Genomic DNA, 17,954 nt, shown 5'->3' on the forward strand with positions numbered 1-17,954 from the left:
CTTCAACTCTATATATCAGATTTACTATTCAACTACATGAATTTCTTTTTTCCGCTATTTGACTTCTTTTACAAATTTAAGTTCTTACCAGAAAAATTCTTTAACTACATGAATTTCATTTTTCCTCTGTTTGACTTCTTTCACAAATTTAAGTTCTTACTGGAAGAAATATATTTTATATCTATATTTTTACAATATATCTTTTCGGTGTACACATTAGCAGCTTGTTTGGGAGTGATTTTTTGGTCCAAAAAATTGATTTTCTGATCGTTATTTCACTATTTCAGCTGTCATATTTGACTTTTTCTTTCAAAGGTGAACTCCACTTTTCTCCTAACAGTGAAAAAATCAATTCTCAAAATCACTCTCAAACAAGCTCTAGATTCGCTTCTAAAATGTAAAATTTTTAGAAAAATGGAAAAGAGGCTTGAGCTCAGAATATATCGTACAAAATTAAGTATTTCTTAAAAATAAAAATAAAAAATCGAATATATATATATATATATATCCATCTTTTCCAATTCTACCATACGTGCTAGATCCCGACAACTTTTAATCAACGCGGATTTAAATTTTACTTTTCATGCCGTCGCCAACTGTGCTACTCATAGTAATATAAATAAATGCCAGCCATACTGACGAGATTCCAGTTTACATCTACCAAGTGGTATTATTCTTCTCTCTTCTTCTCTTCATCTTCCTTTGTGCCTTTCTACAACCTGCAGATCTTCTAAAAGTTCTCTTCTTAATATCTTCTCTTCATTGACTTAAACACAGAAAGAAAGTTATCAAGAAACTATTTTTCCGAAAATATTCGCTATGGAATTCACTAGTCTGCTGGATACTTCATTGGATCTTAACGCCAAACCTCCCAGGATTTTTGACGGCAACCCGGTACTGGTATGTGAAGTTTTATGACAGTTATACATAGTCGAAGACTAGGGTTTCCGGTATGAAAATGACGAAGCCACTAAACTTGGTTTGTTCCTTTTTTTCAGAAACAAGAGGTGCCAAGTGATTTCATTCAGTTGGGAAGAAATGTAGCAGTGAAAGAAGAGGTGAGTACTTACTAGTTCTTAGTTCTTACATACACACACGTGTACGTATAGACATGATAAAAGTGTCGGTTTTTCCCTAACCTGTCGAAGGATAGGACTAGTTATGATACGCCCTTTGCTCTGCTCAAATACCTCATCCGAGATCTTGTATAGAGAAGGATTTTCCGCTGCTCGGCAATTCTTTCATCGTATTCACCTTGAAGAAAAAACAAAAATTGCGTTTTCGTGTGGATGACAATTGTTCTCTTTGGGAATCTCGTACTTTCGAACTAGGATAATCTCTGAATTTTTTCCCCCATTTTTCAGAAAGGTGCCTTAATTGAAGAGCTAAAGAGGGTGAATGAAGAAAACAGGAAACTTACAGAATTATTAACAGTTATCTGTGAGAATTATAACGAACTGAAAAAACAGTTAACGGAGTATACATCCAAAAATCCTGCGTCAAAGAAGAGAAAAGCAGAAAGCAGCATCAACAATGGCAGTATTAATCATGGAATCAACAGCCATGATGACAGTAGTTCAAGTGATGAAGATTCATCCAAGAAACCTAGGGAAGAACACATAAAAGCTCAGACTTCTCGGTTTTATGTACGTGCAGCAGCATCTGATACAAGCCTTGTAAGTACCAAATTAATCAATCTTCCTAGCAATGAACCTAACGGAGCAGTACTGAAATAGGATTTATGTAGCCGACCCTAAATTTATTAACAACTAGGCTTAATTTATTGTTGTTTTGCAAGTGTTGAAATATTAAAAATCCATCAAAATATTATTAGGAGTTCGAGATGAAATATGAACAATTTATGACAAATTATTTTTTGAAATTTTTTGTTCGTTTGTTTGCTATTGCTGAAAGAGAGAATACTAAAATTTACAGATAGTTAAGGATGGATATCAATGGAGGAAATATGGACAAAAGGTCACAAGGGACAACCCTTCTCCAAGAGCTTACTTCAAGTGTTCTTTTGCTCCAACTTGTCCTGTCAAGAAGAAGGTAAGCGAGATTTCTAAGCACTTTGTTCATTGTTACATCTATAAGCAATGTGTAGGGGTGGACCCGGTTTGCCTCGAAAGAACTCCAAAGAGAAGTCAACTAAACCAAGTACCAGTTGGTATTTTAAAACTAGAATCGCTAATTGGATATCCGTTTGGGATCCATTTTTGTAAAAATGAGAATGAAAAATATAGTTGTTATGAGACCCACACAAAATATAAAAAGTTTAATATGGTGGTTTGATGTGATGGATAACTGTCATGTTTTTTATTTTTGTGGCAAGGAATGAGAATCAAAAGGGGTGCAACTAATGAAATGAATATAGATCCATGTCGTAAGATTTAAAAGAAGTGTCATTTTAGCTGTCAATATGCATTGGAAATTTCGCCTCCATTCATTTCCTTTCAAAACAAAATTCTTTAATTTCTGTACTAATTTTTAATTACACATTCACATAATAAAATATTTTACACGTAAATCTAAAATTTTTTTCTACTTTTAACTACACATTCTTCAAAAGATCAATATTTAAAATATCTTTTTTTTTTTTTTCCCAAAATAATGTCCATCGAATAGGGGCTAAATAAACTGAACTTCTATAATTTACCTAAGTAATTATATTATTTTCTTGCAATGAAAGTGAGCATTACAGTATGGTTTTTCCTTGGACTTCTCCAACTTGTTCAAACTTCTTAGCATTCTAAGGCAATTGTTTCCATCTTTACGCAGGTTCAAAGAAGTATAGATGATCAATCTATTCTAGTTGCTACTTATGAAGGGGAGCACAACCATCTTCAACCCTCAAAAATTGAGGCTGCTTCGGGCTCCAACCGTTGCGTGATACTCGGCAAGACCCCGACCTCTGTGAGCTCGTCCGGGGCAACCGCTGCACTCGATCGTACAAAACCAAAACAAAATGCTGATAATGCAAGAAATTCAATCAGAAAAATTGATTCACCAGAATTCCAACGATATTTTGTGGAACAGATGGCTTCTTCACTAACGAAAGATCCCAATTTCACAGCAAGCATTGCGGCTGCCATTTCGGGGAAATTTCTTCAGAAAAATCCAGAGACAGGAAAATCGTAGGAGCTCGAACGAAGGAGTTTGTGGGGGATACTTTTGGGTCGTCCTTCTATAACGTGGGACGTTGAAAAGAACCAGTTTAGACACAAATTAACATTATGACATGATCATGATCAAGTGGTTGAAACGGAAAAATTTGGTTCGATTTCTTGACCCAATTCGTTGATCTGACCAAAACACTTCCGGGCTTGGCCTCATGAAGCTGTGGTTAGACATTATGCTGAGGGTTTTGTATGAGCAAAAAAGCCACAATGCTTGATTCCACCACAGTTTGCAAAAGCTTGCTTGTGGAGATGTCGGTCATCTAGCATAGAATTTCTTTTATGGGGAACACATATCAGAAGATTCCAAATGGAAATGTAAAATTATTCTGTTATTCACTAATTCTCTGTACAAGTCATATAATTGTCTCTCTACCGTCCAGACAAGGATTCAAAAACTTCAATATAAAAGTATAAAGTCATTAAGATGAAAATGCTCAAACGTTTAGCATGGACAAGGAGTATATCATCCTACACTGAAGCAGACACTAATTCTCAGTATAGATATAACAGAAACACACGTGCTCCTACAATCTTCCTGACTGTAACCATTCATCATCTTGAAATGCAATTTGAATCCTCTTCCAAACCAAAAGTTCACTTTCTTTTTTTCAATGGCTCAAAATCATAGTAAACCAAATGCATACAAAGAATGGAGCAAAAGCAAAAAGCAAAAGCAAAACGACCAACAACTCTCTGATATCTTACACAGTTGTCTCGAGTCCTTCTAGACAGACTCCCATTCTAACAATCTTGGCTGCAATTTCAACCCAGCAAAAGAAATCATCATTTCATGAAATGGAAAACCAAATAGAACATCTCGTACTCTCACTCTCCCCGTGTGTGCGCATATGCACGCGTGTACGTCTTAGGAGAGCATCGTGAAACATAAGGGGGAACACGGCAAATAGAACTTCTCTACAGTGAAATTCTATTTAAGAGATCTACATAGAAATGAATTAGTTAATTCATAACAGTTAAACTTCCTGACATACGCGAGCCATTCCTAGTGTGGGAAACCACCTCTTCACTTTTTATATAACAAAGATTCAAAGTAAATCTAAAATCATTACTACTGAGTAGTAAAACCAAAATCATCAATAGCTCTACCTAGTTCCAATTCAGCGATCTCTTCTACTGTCTTGCCTTTATTCATGGTCTTCAGGCCTTTATCCTCATTTATTAAATCACCTGCAGCTATACAATCCTGGTATCTGAGACAGCTGATGAGATGGTCATTTTTAATTCCTGCCACTTGCATAAAGAAGTGGACAACTGTAGGCCCAACTCCTTGGAATCCTCTTCTTACTAAGCCGGCTTTTGACATCTTAATAGGAACTTGCCGAGGATAGCGGAAATTATCAATTATAGGCTTGTAGTTAACAAAACTCCATATATACTTGTCAAACTTGTCAAAGGACCCAAGGTCATCTATTACCTGCATCATGAGCAAAGTACATGAACATGAGACCAATTGTTTGCAGGGACATCGTTTGCAAGACGTAATTGTTTATTCTACCCTATTTTTTGTCATTTATATTCGTAAGCAGTGACTGCTTGGTTAGCAAACTTGGCATTGGGTTCTTGGTAACCCAACTTTACCAAAAGTTCAAGGTATCAGTAGTAAACTAATTTTTGTAACCTTGACAAATTGAACATACTAAAGGATATCAAGCGATTCAGAATTTTTTTTATATAAAACTTGCCTATCATTTATCAACCATTTCTGGTTGGAGAAAGTATTTGAAAATTGCCTCATCATGCCTACATGCTAAGTTTAAAACATGGCAATAAGTTATCTAATCTTTCTGTAGGAGAAACATATATAAAAAAATTCACTTAGGTTTCAAACCTGAATAGACAGTGGTCAGAAGCTATTATAGACTAAAATTTGAGAAACATGGCAACTAATATTAACTTTCTCATTTAAACACTAATAAATATCTACACTTTTTGATTCAGCTTTAGGTTCAAAAGGCAATGTTTACATAATCTGTAAGAAGAATACAATAGTAAGTAATAACTATAACAAGGACATCATGACCATTCTAATAAAATCAGTGATACTAATCAGGAAAAATGTCAATAATGAATGTTTGATATATTTGTAATATACAATGCGATCAGCACTTATCGTACAGATTAGACGCGCATTTTCAATTATTGCTCGCTCCAATAGGAGAGAACTGGCACGGCTTCCTGGTGTACCTACTTTCTTCTCATTTAATTTTGACACTGCATTTGGATCAAAGTTCAGAAAGACTTCTCTGCACTCACATTTATTGGAATCAGCAACACGAGAGCTTATGAAAATTTTAATAATCAAATTGCTGCAACCATTTTCTGATTGTTCAAAATATTACATCAAAAACTATGATACCTAAATATATTCCTTTTGTTAAGAATGAGGGGCCATGTTAGTTCAACCAATGCAGTGGAAAAGCTCGACAATTCAAAAAGTTTCCTGCCAATCGTCAAAGCACTCAAATAAGAATGACGAAGCCATAAAATAGGGTTGTCCGATAATTGGAAGCCAAAACTAAAATAAGCAAAAAATGCTGGAAGGAGTTACTTATCATCATGGACAGGAACTCCCCATTCTTCATCATGGAAAGCAGCATAAGGAAACCCAATTAGCACAAGGAATCTAAATAACAATAAAAATTATTTAAGCATTTAGAGAAACTGCATGTCTAAAGAGGATTGCATGTCAAAAAACTATAGTGAGGGAAGGATCAAAATGCTAGATGGAAAATTATATATAACAAAAATAGAATGCAACTGTGCTAACACCGACCATCTGTATTCAAATATATAAAATTGCAATGAGTTTGATGCTACATAACTTTTTTTTTTTTTTTTTTTTGGGGGGGGGGGGGGGGGGGTCCCCTTCCTTCCTGCACGCTCTGTTTCCCTAGGGTTGAAAAATATAGTTGACTCTTTTTTCCATTTGCTACTTGACAATCTGAAACAATTAACGTGTATGAGAATATACCTATAATTTAAACCAATAAAAATGACAGCGATGGGAATCCTTATACTGGAAGGGAGAAAAGCCAGCACAATTTTCAACATGAACTTAAAGAACATTGAGTGCAACAAAATAAAAAAATAAGCCGAAAATGTCACATTAACAGGGGGATTTGAATAAAAAATTAAAGAGAAAAAACATAAGGCAACATAAACATTATTTTCTGAGTTTAAAATTATGACAAATTGATGCGTAACACACAATGATGATAATAATAATACATTGCAAGTTTATTCAAACAGTGGCTATTAAGCTTCAGATGCTGCCATGGAGGTTATGGATGTGAATAATTCAACTATCCTGGGGGATTATGTGAATTACAACCTGCTTCTCAAAGAAGACTAGAAGACAACTATGCAATACATACTTTATTGTAAAACTGCACATGTCCTCTAGCTCTTTTTTCTATAACTGCATAATTGATCATTGACAATGATTCGAACATTTGTTCCTGAATTACAGCTTGTATAATGACTTAGAGAAATGCGATTCAGTCTGAGTCTAAGAGAGTTACTCATACTAGCGAATGGATTGCGCCTCCTTGGAGCACCAGAAACCAAGGAAGAAATCTTGTCCACTCACAGGAGACAAATTCACTAATCTTTAAAGACTCAAATACTATTATTCCAATGAGAGAATCTAACCTACAAAGAAGTAGAGCAAGGTAGCTGCCATTAGTTCGTGTTTGGGATATTCCATTTGCAACCCTCCAGACTCCACATTCCAACTGAGGAAAAATTTAAACAGATGACAATTAAAGTCAACAAAAGATTATTCTATACTTCTGCTGATCATTCTACAGCACATGGATGTAAACATTCATTTAGTGCATGATTGGCAAAGGTTAATTTTTTTTTTTAGTGCTTATAAGATGTGGATCCTACGGAATGGGTGAATAGTAAGTGTATAGTAAGTTATGAGTCCTACGTAATGCGTGAATAAATATGTTTGACCAGCTTAATTTTTAATTTAAGCTTAGCTAAACATGCACTTAGCGATATATATGCTTGCCTATCTTTTTTGCTCTGAAAAATGAAGGTTTCCAACATTCACAAGATGAACCAAATCACAGCTATGGATAATGAATTGAATAATCTCTTTTCTTTGTCGTTACTAGTAATTTACAGTGTTCCTTCAGAAAGAGATCAATAAAAATAAAGGTGGGCTCTTCTTTAAGTCATCCAGTTTCAAATCATTAAGCTAATCCAGCGAGACTTATAAGTTACACCACAACTGAAATGTAAGTTACAGACTCAATAGAAAGAAATCGTTCACAGTAACACTGACATAAAAATGGTCAAAACTGGAACAAGAGTTTTGGAAATAAGAATGTTCGATACAGGAAACAAAGGCTCAGGAATGAACCTTCAAGGTAGTTAACCATATTCCATTAAGAAATTATAACAAAACTATGACCCTATTTGACAACCATTATTTGAAAACTCTTTTTTTACATACTCATTTTCAATCATAAATTCACACAATAAAATATTCTGTACACCATACATTCTCTTAAAAATCACTACTCAAAACATTATTTTTCTCAAATAATGAACAACAAAAAGGGGCTAAAGTAGCTGGGGACCCAGGGCTCATGAAAAATAGTTCACTCTTCACTGGCATGCCATAAGTCCTAGTTTGTTATTCTAGAACTTTATTCAACTTAATTAGATTTAACACTTCTTCAGCAATGATGGTTTAAATTTAATTTACCAGCGCGACTGTCATTATTTCTCTTTCTTTTCCTCTTTCTCAAGAATGGGAGTCAAACGTTTAAACATCAAAATTCTTGCTTCAAGACCGCATCCAATGAACAGTGCCTTGAAAATTGGAGATCAACAAATCACATACATATGATTAAGGAAAAGAATAAAACAAGAACGACTGTGAAAAATATATCATATTATCATTGAAGGATGGATTTACAAATGCACTTCTAATTCTTCCATTATTCTATCCTGAAGAAAGATCATCGCAAGGATAACCATTACCAACATAACACTTACATTTTGGACATTACACGCATTTCTATGCATGAACTCACCATTCATATAAACACATAAAGTTGAAGGTGCATAGCTCCTACAATAAGCTCTAGAAGTTGAAGCAGCTCATAAAAAGGCATACCAGTATTCGAAGCCACCCAAGAACACATTTTCTTAGCCAGATCGATATCCCTCACTCTCACTATCAAAATTCTCCTGAGAATTCAAAGCTTTTGGGCTGCATTGCTGCTTCCTCCTCATTGTCGGTGTCACCGTCCGCCAGCTAATTTTCCCTGGAGACGGGCTATGAAAAGAATCCGTGGATGCATCAGATGAACACGAAGCAGTCAGTGACAAATTATGCCTGTGCAGCCCCAGAATCGAGGCGGCACAAACATTCATCCACTTCGAATCCACCTTCAACGCCAAATGATCATCTGTCACGGTCACAGGGGACTAAATTGTTGCCGGTGACTTTTTCCCGTTGGATTCGTCAACAACGTCTAGTGATTTCTGTACCTTTTCACTGTTGGGCTTTCCAAAGGGCTTCCTCAATTCCACTGATCTAGATTTGTTCCCAGCCGGACCAAGCACTGGCCGCATATAGGACTGCGGTCTGCCGTGGTCCTGGCATTATCTTAATTAATCAATTTCGCGCAATTCACTTGAAGAAAAAGGTTAAGACTCTTCAATTTTACTTCACGAGTGGAATTGTGGAATCATTGCGTTCGAAATTTTGGGCTTTTTCGAGTAAGATGCGAAGTTGCATTGTGCTTCTTCTTCTTTTGTTTTTTGCTGTTTTTCTCTTCTTTTGCAATGGGAGAAATGCAGGAAATAGAACCCCCGGAGAGAGAAAGTAGAGAGGATTTTGAAAAGCAGCGGAGGACTGGCTGAGTAGTGGTGGCACCGCCAGTTTGTGGCTCGCCGATAGAGGATTCACGACCGGATTCTCAGGATTTTCTAGAGAAGGTGTTATGTGGTGGGAGTGTGCTTGTGTACATCCTCAAAGACAGTCAACTGCCAAACGAATTTGCTCCATTCACATCAAAATGGTACATATGCTATTACCGGAAATAACGTGGAAGAAAAATATTGGATGAAAATATTACCGTGTTTTAAACTGATAAATAAAAAAGTATCACGTGATATTATATAATCTCATGTGTAAACTTTAATGTACATGTAACAAAGTCCACTGTCAAATTGCCAATCAAAAACTAACGTTTGAATAGTTTAAAGACAAGGCAACAATTAGCCTTGACCCACATTAAATTAATTTTATTTTTTTCTCCCATATTTTTAATCAGACAATATTTCATAAAATAATATTAACCATAATTTGAAAATAAATTTCAATAGTTGGAAGATAAAATACAAGACATACATAAATAATCACAATATAATTTAAGCAACTTTACAAAAGTGATGGTACGACAAACTCCTACTACAGATATTGAATATCTTAGAATATATTATGCAACGTATCAAATGCATTGTTAAACAAATTTCGCTATAAACTTGACATGTAATAAAATATGTATTAATATATACATGTTTTATTGCAAAATAGAATCTATAACAAATGTTATATTTTTAAAATAGTATTTGCAACAAACGTTACAAAAATCCTTTTTGAAATAATCGTTGAGACAAATTATCTTATTGCCCTCTTAATTTTCCGTGACATGTATATGTTACGACAACATTATAGCAACAAATATCTTGTTGCTATATCGTGTTCTTTGCATCAAATAAATAATGTTACATGTTTATTAATGTGCTATATGGTTAATAAGTTGTCATATAATACATTCTATGACTCATATAGTGGGACAATACGTGCAACATACATATTTTTGTCACGAAATTATTTTTACAACAAAATCTCTATTTATGCTACAACATTTTTTTTGTCACAGATTCACTTTATTATTATTATTATTATTATTATTATTATTATTATTATTATTTGCAGTGATTATATATGAATTCAATTGATTGAAAAATCTTTTGATTCTTCATTGATTGTCCATTCAAATATTTAACAATTTTTCATCATTTTTTATTCGAGATTGTCTGGCCAGTCATGCCAAAGAATAAAATTTTTTATTGTACTAATATTTGTATAGTACAATTTAAAATAAAGCGAGTAATATAGTATTAGGTCTTCTGGATATTATATTATGTTAGTTTCAATCATCATCCATATCTCCTTTAGGCAATCGTGATACACACAACATGATGATAGGAATATGATCGATATTCATAATTAAATGGACGAAAAATTTGTTTTTTATTGTCACTTTATCATAATTAATATAGAAATAAAATATAAATTATAAGTGGATGACAAATAACTTTCATCATGATGTAAAATTGGCAGTATTCTCATAAATTTTGATCCAGGACCATGTCATCCAAAACTAATATGATATAATGTGTCAAATATTGATGCATAACCAATAGCATAAAAGTTGTTGTATACATTCCTTCAAGGATAAAATATTTATTTATAAAATTTATATTTAGGTATTATCACTTCAGAAAATTCGACATTGTGATATTCTTCGAGAATTCTTATATTTTCAAATTTTTGTATTGTGCTTCTTTGAAAGCAACACAATATTTTTACAGAACATTGATAAATATAATTTTACTTTTGAAACTTTTTATATAATGTCTTCAAAAACATCAACATCTTATTTGTTTATATTAAATAAAATTTTTAATCATGTTTCTTTAAAGAAGCATAAGCATTATTAAATATTTGTACTCTATTCAAGAAAATTAATAGTATTATATATTCTTCAAAAATATTAAAAATTATAAAGCCGTGCTCTTCATGAACAGTAATACTTATTGTATAATAATATAAACATAAACTTCTTAAGGAGTATTAGTTACATCAAAAAATTTAATCAATCTAAAATAAAAATTTTCACAAATTATGTAATTCTAATCTTACAAAATATAATCAAAAGATTTGTAAGCATAAACTTATTTGGCGTATAAAGATAGTCATTTGGTGAAAGTAATACTTAAATTTGAGAGATTTAGATAACTAGAAGTAGTCTCAAAATCTTTATGAATGTAAATCTTAAAAATTATGTTTTCTCCAAATATTCATCAAAATTCACTTCTGTTCACATAACATTTTTCACAAATGATCATTCAACTTAAATCTTGATCATTGTATTTTAATAACAAAGAGTTGTAAACTTTCTATCCAAATTTTACGATGATTGGACCACGAAAAGTTGAAATACCAATATTTTATTAAATTGATAAAATTAATTTTTATTGATTAGAGTTTAGGAAAAAGAAGTAATATATATCTCACAACAAAAAATGGGGAAAAATCATCATTAAAAAAATTATAAAAAATTAATAATTGAAAAATAAATACGCAAGTAATATATAATGTATGATTTGTTATTTCAATTAAAAATATATTTGTTTATTCAGTTTTATAATAATGTATTTGTAAACGTTTCAAAAAATTATGCTTTTTTTAACCATTATGTCAAATGTAGTGTGCAAATGTAAATTTATAGAACACTATATACAAAATGTAATTACATCTTATATAATTCATGTATTTTAAAAATAAATGCATTTAAAATAACCATACTCAAACATGCTAAAACTTACCACTGATGCCGTACGTAGATTGGTCAATTTATTAAAGATGTGAAAGCATCTGTTTGATGGCAATTTTTTCTTAAAAGCAATATTTTGAATAATGATTTTTAGAAAAATACGTGATTAAAAAGTAAGAAAAAGTTTTGAATTTATATTCTAAATATTTTAACGTGTGATTAAAAATGAATACGTAGAAAAAATAACTTTTAAATAATGGTTGTGAAACGGAGGATAAGATCTTATATATATACTAGTTTTCCACACGTGTAATGCACGGGTTATGTCATTTTTTAGGTAATATTAAGTTATAAACATGTCAAAATATCTATTTAGTTCACTCAATAAATCTATAAATTTGATTAATTGTTTAAAATGATAAATAAAAATGTAATCTTCATATATGACACACTTTTGATATTAAAAAAAATTAAAAGTTTATTAAGAAATTTTCTAAATGAATTTTATTAGATTATTTAAAAAATTAATTGATCGAGAGGAAAAAGTAACAATAAGAAAAAAATTTCTAAAAACGATCGAATTTCTTTTATATATAAATTTTTTTTTCAGATGTTAAAATATCAAGATGAAAAATTAGTTGGTCTCAATTTCCTCTTGCTATAATTGAAATGTATTTTTTGAGGATATGATAAATGTTCCCTTGATGCATGGATTAAAAACCCAAATTATTGTAGCTCAGAATTTATATATCAAACATTATTTTAGCTTGAGTGATTATTTTACATATAAAGGATTTATTTGATGATAACTATATTCAATATAATTAAATCGTGTAATTAATCGTATCTTTTTTTTATTGTTCAATATCCAATCAATTTAATGAATTTTTTTAATTTACGTATAATATTATTTTATGGAAGATTTTGTAATTGAAAAATAAAAGAAAAAAAAATCTAATGGAGCCAAATACAAGCTGAGCCACAATATAATATTTTGTCACTTAAATGGGGTTGAGATTTTTATTTAATCACCCAATTTTGATATATTTGAATTTAATCCTCCAGAATTTATATACATCTAAAATATTCAATATCGTCAAATAAATTAATCGACATCTTTTTGACTGAGTATTAAATTTTTTCAACGTTGTGTTAAGTTTTACTTTGATTTATCGTAACTACTTTTAGAAAATAAACAATATACATGATTTAATATACCCCGTGTCACGTTATATAAGGGTAAAATAGATTTGTATAAAAAATATATCAATCACCAAGGAAAAAAGAAATTATATTGAGAAAATTGTCACGAAAAAATAATAAATATTAATAAAATAATAATTTTTTTAAAGAAAAAAGAATGAGTTATACGCATTTTTTAACATACATATTTGATATACGTTCAACTATTTTCGATAGCTCCGTGATGTGTAGAGTTGCTCTATTGGATTTTTTTTTTTCACTAAGTGATTTATTTAGTTATTTTTTTAATAAAAATCTTCCATAAATCTTCTATATTCTCTCGAAACTTATTTCAAGAACTATATCATAAACATATCGAATGATTTAAATGAATATCGAAAATAGTTAAACGTACATCAAACGTGTACGTTAAAAAATGCGTATAACTTGTTTTTTCTTTAAAAAAATCAATTATTTTATTAATATTTATTATTTTTTCGCGACAATAATTTTTGACGTCATTTAGAAAATTTCCTAATAAATTTTTAAATTTTTTTAATATCAAAAGAAATATCATTTAAAAAATTAAGAATTTCGATAACAAGCTAACTTTATATCATCAACGAATGTACGGTAGTCGAATGCATAAATCTTCTATATTCTCTCGAAACTCATTTTGAGAATTATATCATAGATACATTGAATAATCTAAATGAATATCGAAAATAGTTAAACTTACATCAAACGTGTGTGTTAAAAAAAGCGTATAACTCGTCTTTCTTCTTTTAAAAAAAAATCAATTATTTATTAATGTTTATTATTTTTTTTGACAATTTTTATAAAAAAAAATATTATGTTGTATGACGTCAACTATTTTTTTTTATGTAAAAATTCAAATAAGGTAAAATAGCAGCACCACACACATGTAGGAAGATCATTAGTATTGATTTCAAGAGTGAACTGGGATATTATGAAATATTCAACGGTAAAATATGAAAACACAAAATAGATCTTGAATGAATAGTGCATGCCACATTCCCTCTTTTATTGTAATAGGGATTAAAAAAAATAAAAATAAAAAATTAGTAACTTTTGAGCCCACCTTTTTGACTATTTGATTACATATTTGTTCTACCTTCTCTTGTAGGTGTTACAAAGCAAGACTCTCCATCCTTTTGTATAATTTTTTTTCAACTTTTGAGCCCACCTTTTGGTACTATTTGGCTACATGTTTGCTCTATCTTCTCCTTGCGTGTCACGGAGCAAGTGTTTAAAGTACGGATACCCTCTTTCAGTCACTTGGAACCCACCGGTGAGAGAGGTCCGTCAAAAATTTTGGTTGAAAACTCTCCCACACAGAGACCAAAAATAGAAAAGATGACGGAAATATCCATATTGCCCTTTTTTTTTTCCCATAGTTGACCTCTTTATTGAACAGTCCATTTAAAGGTAACATGGAAAAGGAAAATACATCTCGAATGAATAGTACTCAGAGGATTCGCTCTTTTAAGGTAGTAGTGATATATTTATATATATATATATATATATATATATATATATTAAGAAAATGAAGAAAAAAAAGATAAAATTATTAACTTCAGAGGCTGACCAATTGGAAAAAGCGGGAGAAGGGGCCCCACTTATCCAACTGCCTTCACACATTCAAATCCAACGTTCTATTTCATCTAACGATTTCATCAGCTTATCTCTGCCAGCACCAATGGTTTCTACTCTGCTTCCAAAATGCATCTCCCCTTTTCTGCTAAATCCACCTTTATTTCCACTAACCCAATGCACCAATGTCTCTTTCTTGAACAATCCATCCGACCAAATTTTTTGCTCCAAGAAATCAACTACATTTTTGCCCAAGGCAAAGAAGAAAAACTTCTGGCTGGACCCTTTCGACGATGGCGATGATCCTGAAATGGAGTACAGTTCATTGTTTTCAGAAGGCAAGCAGGAGGAGGACCCAAGGCCACCGGACAATCCTAAGAACCCCTATGGATTTCTTAAGTTTCCAATGGGTTATAATGTGGAGATAACTTCATTGGGATTGAAGATTAGAGGAGATGTTAGAAGATGTTGTTGTATAATTTCAGGGGGTGTTTACGAAAATCTGCTGTTTTTTCCGACGATTCAGTTGATTAAGGACAGGTACCCTGGTGTTCAAGTGGATGTGGTGGCATCAGCCAGAGGGAAGCAGACTTTTGAGTTGAATAAGAATGTGAGATGGACCACTGAATATGATCTGGATGACGATTTTCCTGAACCAGCAGATTATATTGACATGATTGGAGTTCTTAAGGTTGGTCAATAATATGCTATTTCTATGATCGATTGGAGATCATCGAGTTCGGGTCTGTCCCTCTCCAATTTTTGAGGATCTCATACACTATTTATCACTTGTTCAGTCTTAATTTATCATACTAATGTAAGGTTTGCATTTTGCTAAAGATCTAGTTGCTTCGAATAGTTATAGCAATGAACTGAATGGAATAATGAAAAGGGATTCATATAGCCGAGGCTTAGTTCATCGATGTTGTAAGTAAGGTTTGCATCAGTGAACACGGTAATATAGTATAAATACCCTTTTGCTTGATTGCAGAATAGGTATTACGATATGATCTTATCAACGAAGTTGGCAGGGCTTGGTCATGGAGCATTCTTGTTTATGTCATCGGCCCGAGACCGAGTAAGCTACATTTACCCCAATGTGAATGCTGCAGGAGCAGGACTATTCCTATCAGAAACATTTACTGCAGATAGTCTGAATCTCTCTGAGGGTGGATACAATATGTAAGTACCTAAAAATCCAACAAAGATATCTGATAGTTTAACGTTTTAACTCAATAGACATCCTTGTGGAGAGGCAAAAAAATTGTGTCGGTCCATACATCTGGACTGTGTTCAGCTACATTGAAGAGTACAGTTATCCACTCACTCGTGGATTACCCTAAAACTCCTTATGGGGCCAGCCTCAGTGGAGAGAGGCAAGGGAATCCTTGTACTCTTATATGAAAAACTGTAGTGACAAGTGAATGTAGATCTCACGTTGAGGGGGGCTACTATATATTTGTGTATTTGCTTTGCAGGTTTTTTATTTCATCTGTTTATTGTTACTTTTTCCTACCAAGGATAACACATACAACACTAACTCAACATTGCAAGCAGTGATATATCTATATGAATCTTATACACGTAAAATCCTTTCTTGGGACGTTCGATTTAGGTATCATCAGATGATTGATTGGCTGGGGAGACCAGGTCGAAATGTGCCGAGGCAACCAGTGCCTTCGCTAAAAGTGTCAATCTCGAGGAGGTTAAAGGAGGTTGTAGAGAGAAAATATAAGAATGCTGGTGCACAGAAAGGGAAATATATTGTCATTCATGGAATAAAGTCGGACTCAAAAGCCTCAATGCAGTCCAGAGGCGACACTGATAGCTTGCTACCAATTGAATTATGGGCTGAAATAGCTAGTGTAATAAGGTATGGAATGTACTATCAGTCATTTCTTCTTATACAGAGAGCAAAGTTATACTATTATCTGATAAAAAATTTCTTGATCAATAATGTGAACAGCGGACTCACACCAGTTTTCGTCATCCCACACGAGAAAGAAAGGGAAAACGTAGAAGATGTTGTTGGGGATGATGCTAGTATAGTGTTTATTACAACTCCTGGACAGGTTTTCTTCTCTACCTTCATTACAATGTTTCAGTTCTGATGTGCTTTTAATGTAAAAATAACATAGGCGAGCCATCGAGAAGTTAAATGGACTCTGAGACTCTTTCTAGGATCTTTGCTACAACACACTGTTGGAACAAGGCTTAAGAGAATGTTTGTCTAAGCTTAAAATTACTTCTAAATAACTAAGTTTTCCAAACGTGTGAGATCTTTTACATGTTACTTCATTTAAGATGTTCATTACAAAATCTTGCTTATTCAACAGCAAGTCTTTTACATTTTCTTAAACTTAATGGCATAAATACATTTGACAAGCATCCAATACTAAAGGGTTAAATTTGCTTTCTACAATGCTTCTGTTTTAGCTTGCTGCTTTAATCAATGACTCGGCCGCGGTAATAGCAACAAACACAGCAGCCATACAACTTGCACATGCCCGCGAAAAACCGAGGTGATTCCTATTTACCTCTTTTGATTTATTACAAAGAAAGAAAGATTCCCTGTCCAGCTGAATTACTCTGAGGAACGCGCCTCCTTTTTATGAATTATCGTAAACAAATGTTTTATCTGTCAAAATCCAATGTAACCTTCACTAATTTATTTATTTATTTTTTTTCTGGTTTTTTACTCGTCATAATCCAATCATTGTCAACGATGTTGTACAAAATGATTGTACAAATAGATTTATTCAAATCCAATACACCCTTCACTAATTTTTTTTCTGGTTGCATCTATGCCACAGTATTGCATTATTTTGTTCTGATGATAAGGCCAAGTTATTTGTTCCGAATGCTGAAGAGAAGAAATGTGCAATTTTTTCGTCTAAGACGGGAAAATTGATAGACATTGACGTTGAAGCCGTGAAGACTGTAACACAGATTTTCACCATGCCCTTGGTTGTTGCCTAGCTATTGCCATTGGCATGTCTATCTTTGAGGTCTATAATGGTTAGAAATGCAGGAAAATTCGTATAATTGTATTATTCTTTATATTGAGAAAATGCATAACAAAGTGGAGTAACAAAAATTCTATCATCAATTGATCAACAACGCTTCAAGTACAGGGGTGTTTCACACGTTTTTTTTTTGCCTAATATCAAGTGTCAACACTGCATTGGTCTATTTTAATCTTTTTTTTCCCATCTTTCAATCCAAGAGCACCACTCTCTCCCTGTTGAAACTCCCCTGTACATATAGCTTTTTTCTTAATTGATCCATGATATTTGACTCATATAAGGTCATTTCTCTAACTTTGCGGCTCTTTGATCTCCAAGATTAAAATATATTAGGATAA

The 17,954-nt window shown here is 32.5% G+C and overlaps 3 protein-coding genes across 9 annotated transcripts; 2 read left to right on the forward strand and 1 right to left on the reverse strand.

Annotated features, from left to right (window-relative positions):
• The first annotated feature begins 607 nt into the window (after positions 1-607).
• LOC111401906 (probable WRKY transcription factor 40) lies at positions 608-3,522 on the forward strand. Its single transcript, XM_023029882.1, has 5 exons — positions 608-900; positions 999-1,058; positions 1,365-1,676; positions 1,936-2,052; positions 2,782-3,522. The coding sequence occupies exons 1-5, from the start codon at positions 820-822 to the stop codon at positions 3,139-3,141; spliced, it is 930 nt and encodes a 309-aa protein (XP_022885650.1). The 5' UTR covers positions 608-819; the 3' UTR covers positions 3,142-3,522.
• Positions 3,523-3,578: 56 nt separating this feature from the next.
• LOC111401908 (DNA-3-methyladenine glycosylase 1-like) lies at positions 3,579-9,240 on the reverse strand. 7 transcript variants are annotated; one of them, XR_002704139.1, is made up of 6 exons: positions 8,338-9,239; positions 6,855-6,937; positions 5,752-5,826; positions 5,560-5,643; positions 5,319-5,414; positions 3,579-4,617 (listed from the first exon to the last, which is right to left on the reverse strand). XR_002704139.1 is itself a non-coding variant. In XM_023029883.1 (6 exons), the coding sequence occupies exons 2-6, from the start codon at positions 6,907-6,909 to the stop codon at positions 4,607-4,609; spliced, it is 306 nt and encodes a 101-aa protein (XP_022885651.1). In that variant the 5' UTR covers positions 6,910-6,937; positions 8,338-9,239; the 3' UTR covers positions 3,579-4,606. The 7 variants fall into 7 exon arrangements, 1 of the variants encoding a protein (XP_022885651.1); XR_002704138.1 differs by having other exon boundaries at positions 5,319-5,446; XM_023029883.1 differs by having other exon boundaries at positions 5,319-5,446; positions 5,752-5,779.
• Positions 9,241-14,673: 5,433 nt separating this feature from the next.
• Positions 14,674-17,736, forward strand: LOC111401909 (photosynthetic NDH subunit of subcomplex B 1, chloroplastic). The gene is made up of 6 exons (XM_023029885.1): positions 14,674-15,281; positions 15,582-15,772; positions 16,206-16,463; positions 16,557-16,662; positions 17,027-17,112; positions 17,404-17,736. The coding sequence occupies exons 1-6, from the start codon at positions 14,697-14,699 to the stop codon at positions 17,567-17,569; spliced, it is 1,392 nt and encodes a 463-aa protein (XP_022885653.1). The 5' UTR covers positions 14,674-14,696; the 3' UTR covers positions 17,570-17,736.
• Positions 17,737-17,954: the final 218 nt, after the last annotated feature.

The sequence above is a fragment of the Olea europaea genome, chromosome 10, assembly GCF_002742605.1.
Source record: "Olea europaea var. sylvestris chromosome 10, O_europaea_v1, whole genome shotgun sequence".
Classification (NCBI taxonomy): domain Eukaryota; kingdom Viridiplantae; phylum Streptophyta; class Magnoliopsida; order Lamiales; family Oleaceae; genus Olea; species Olea europaea.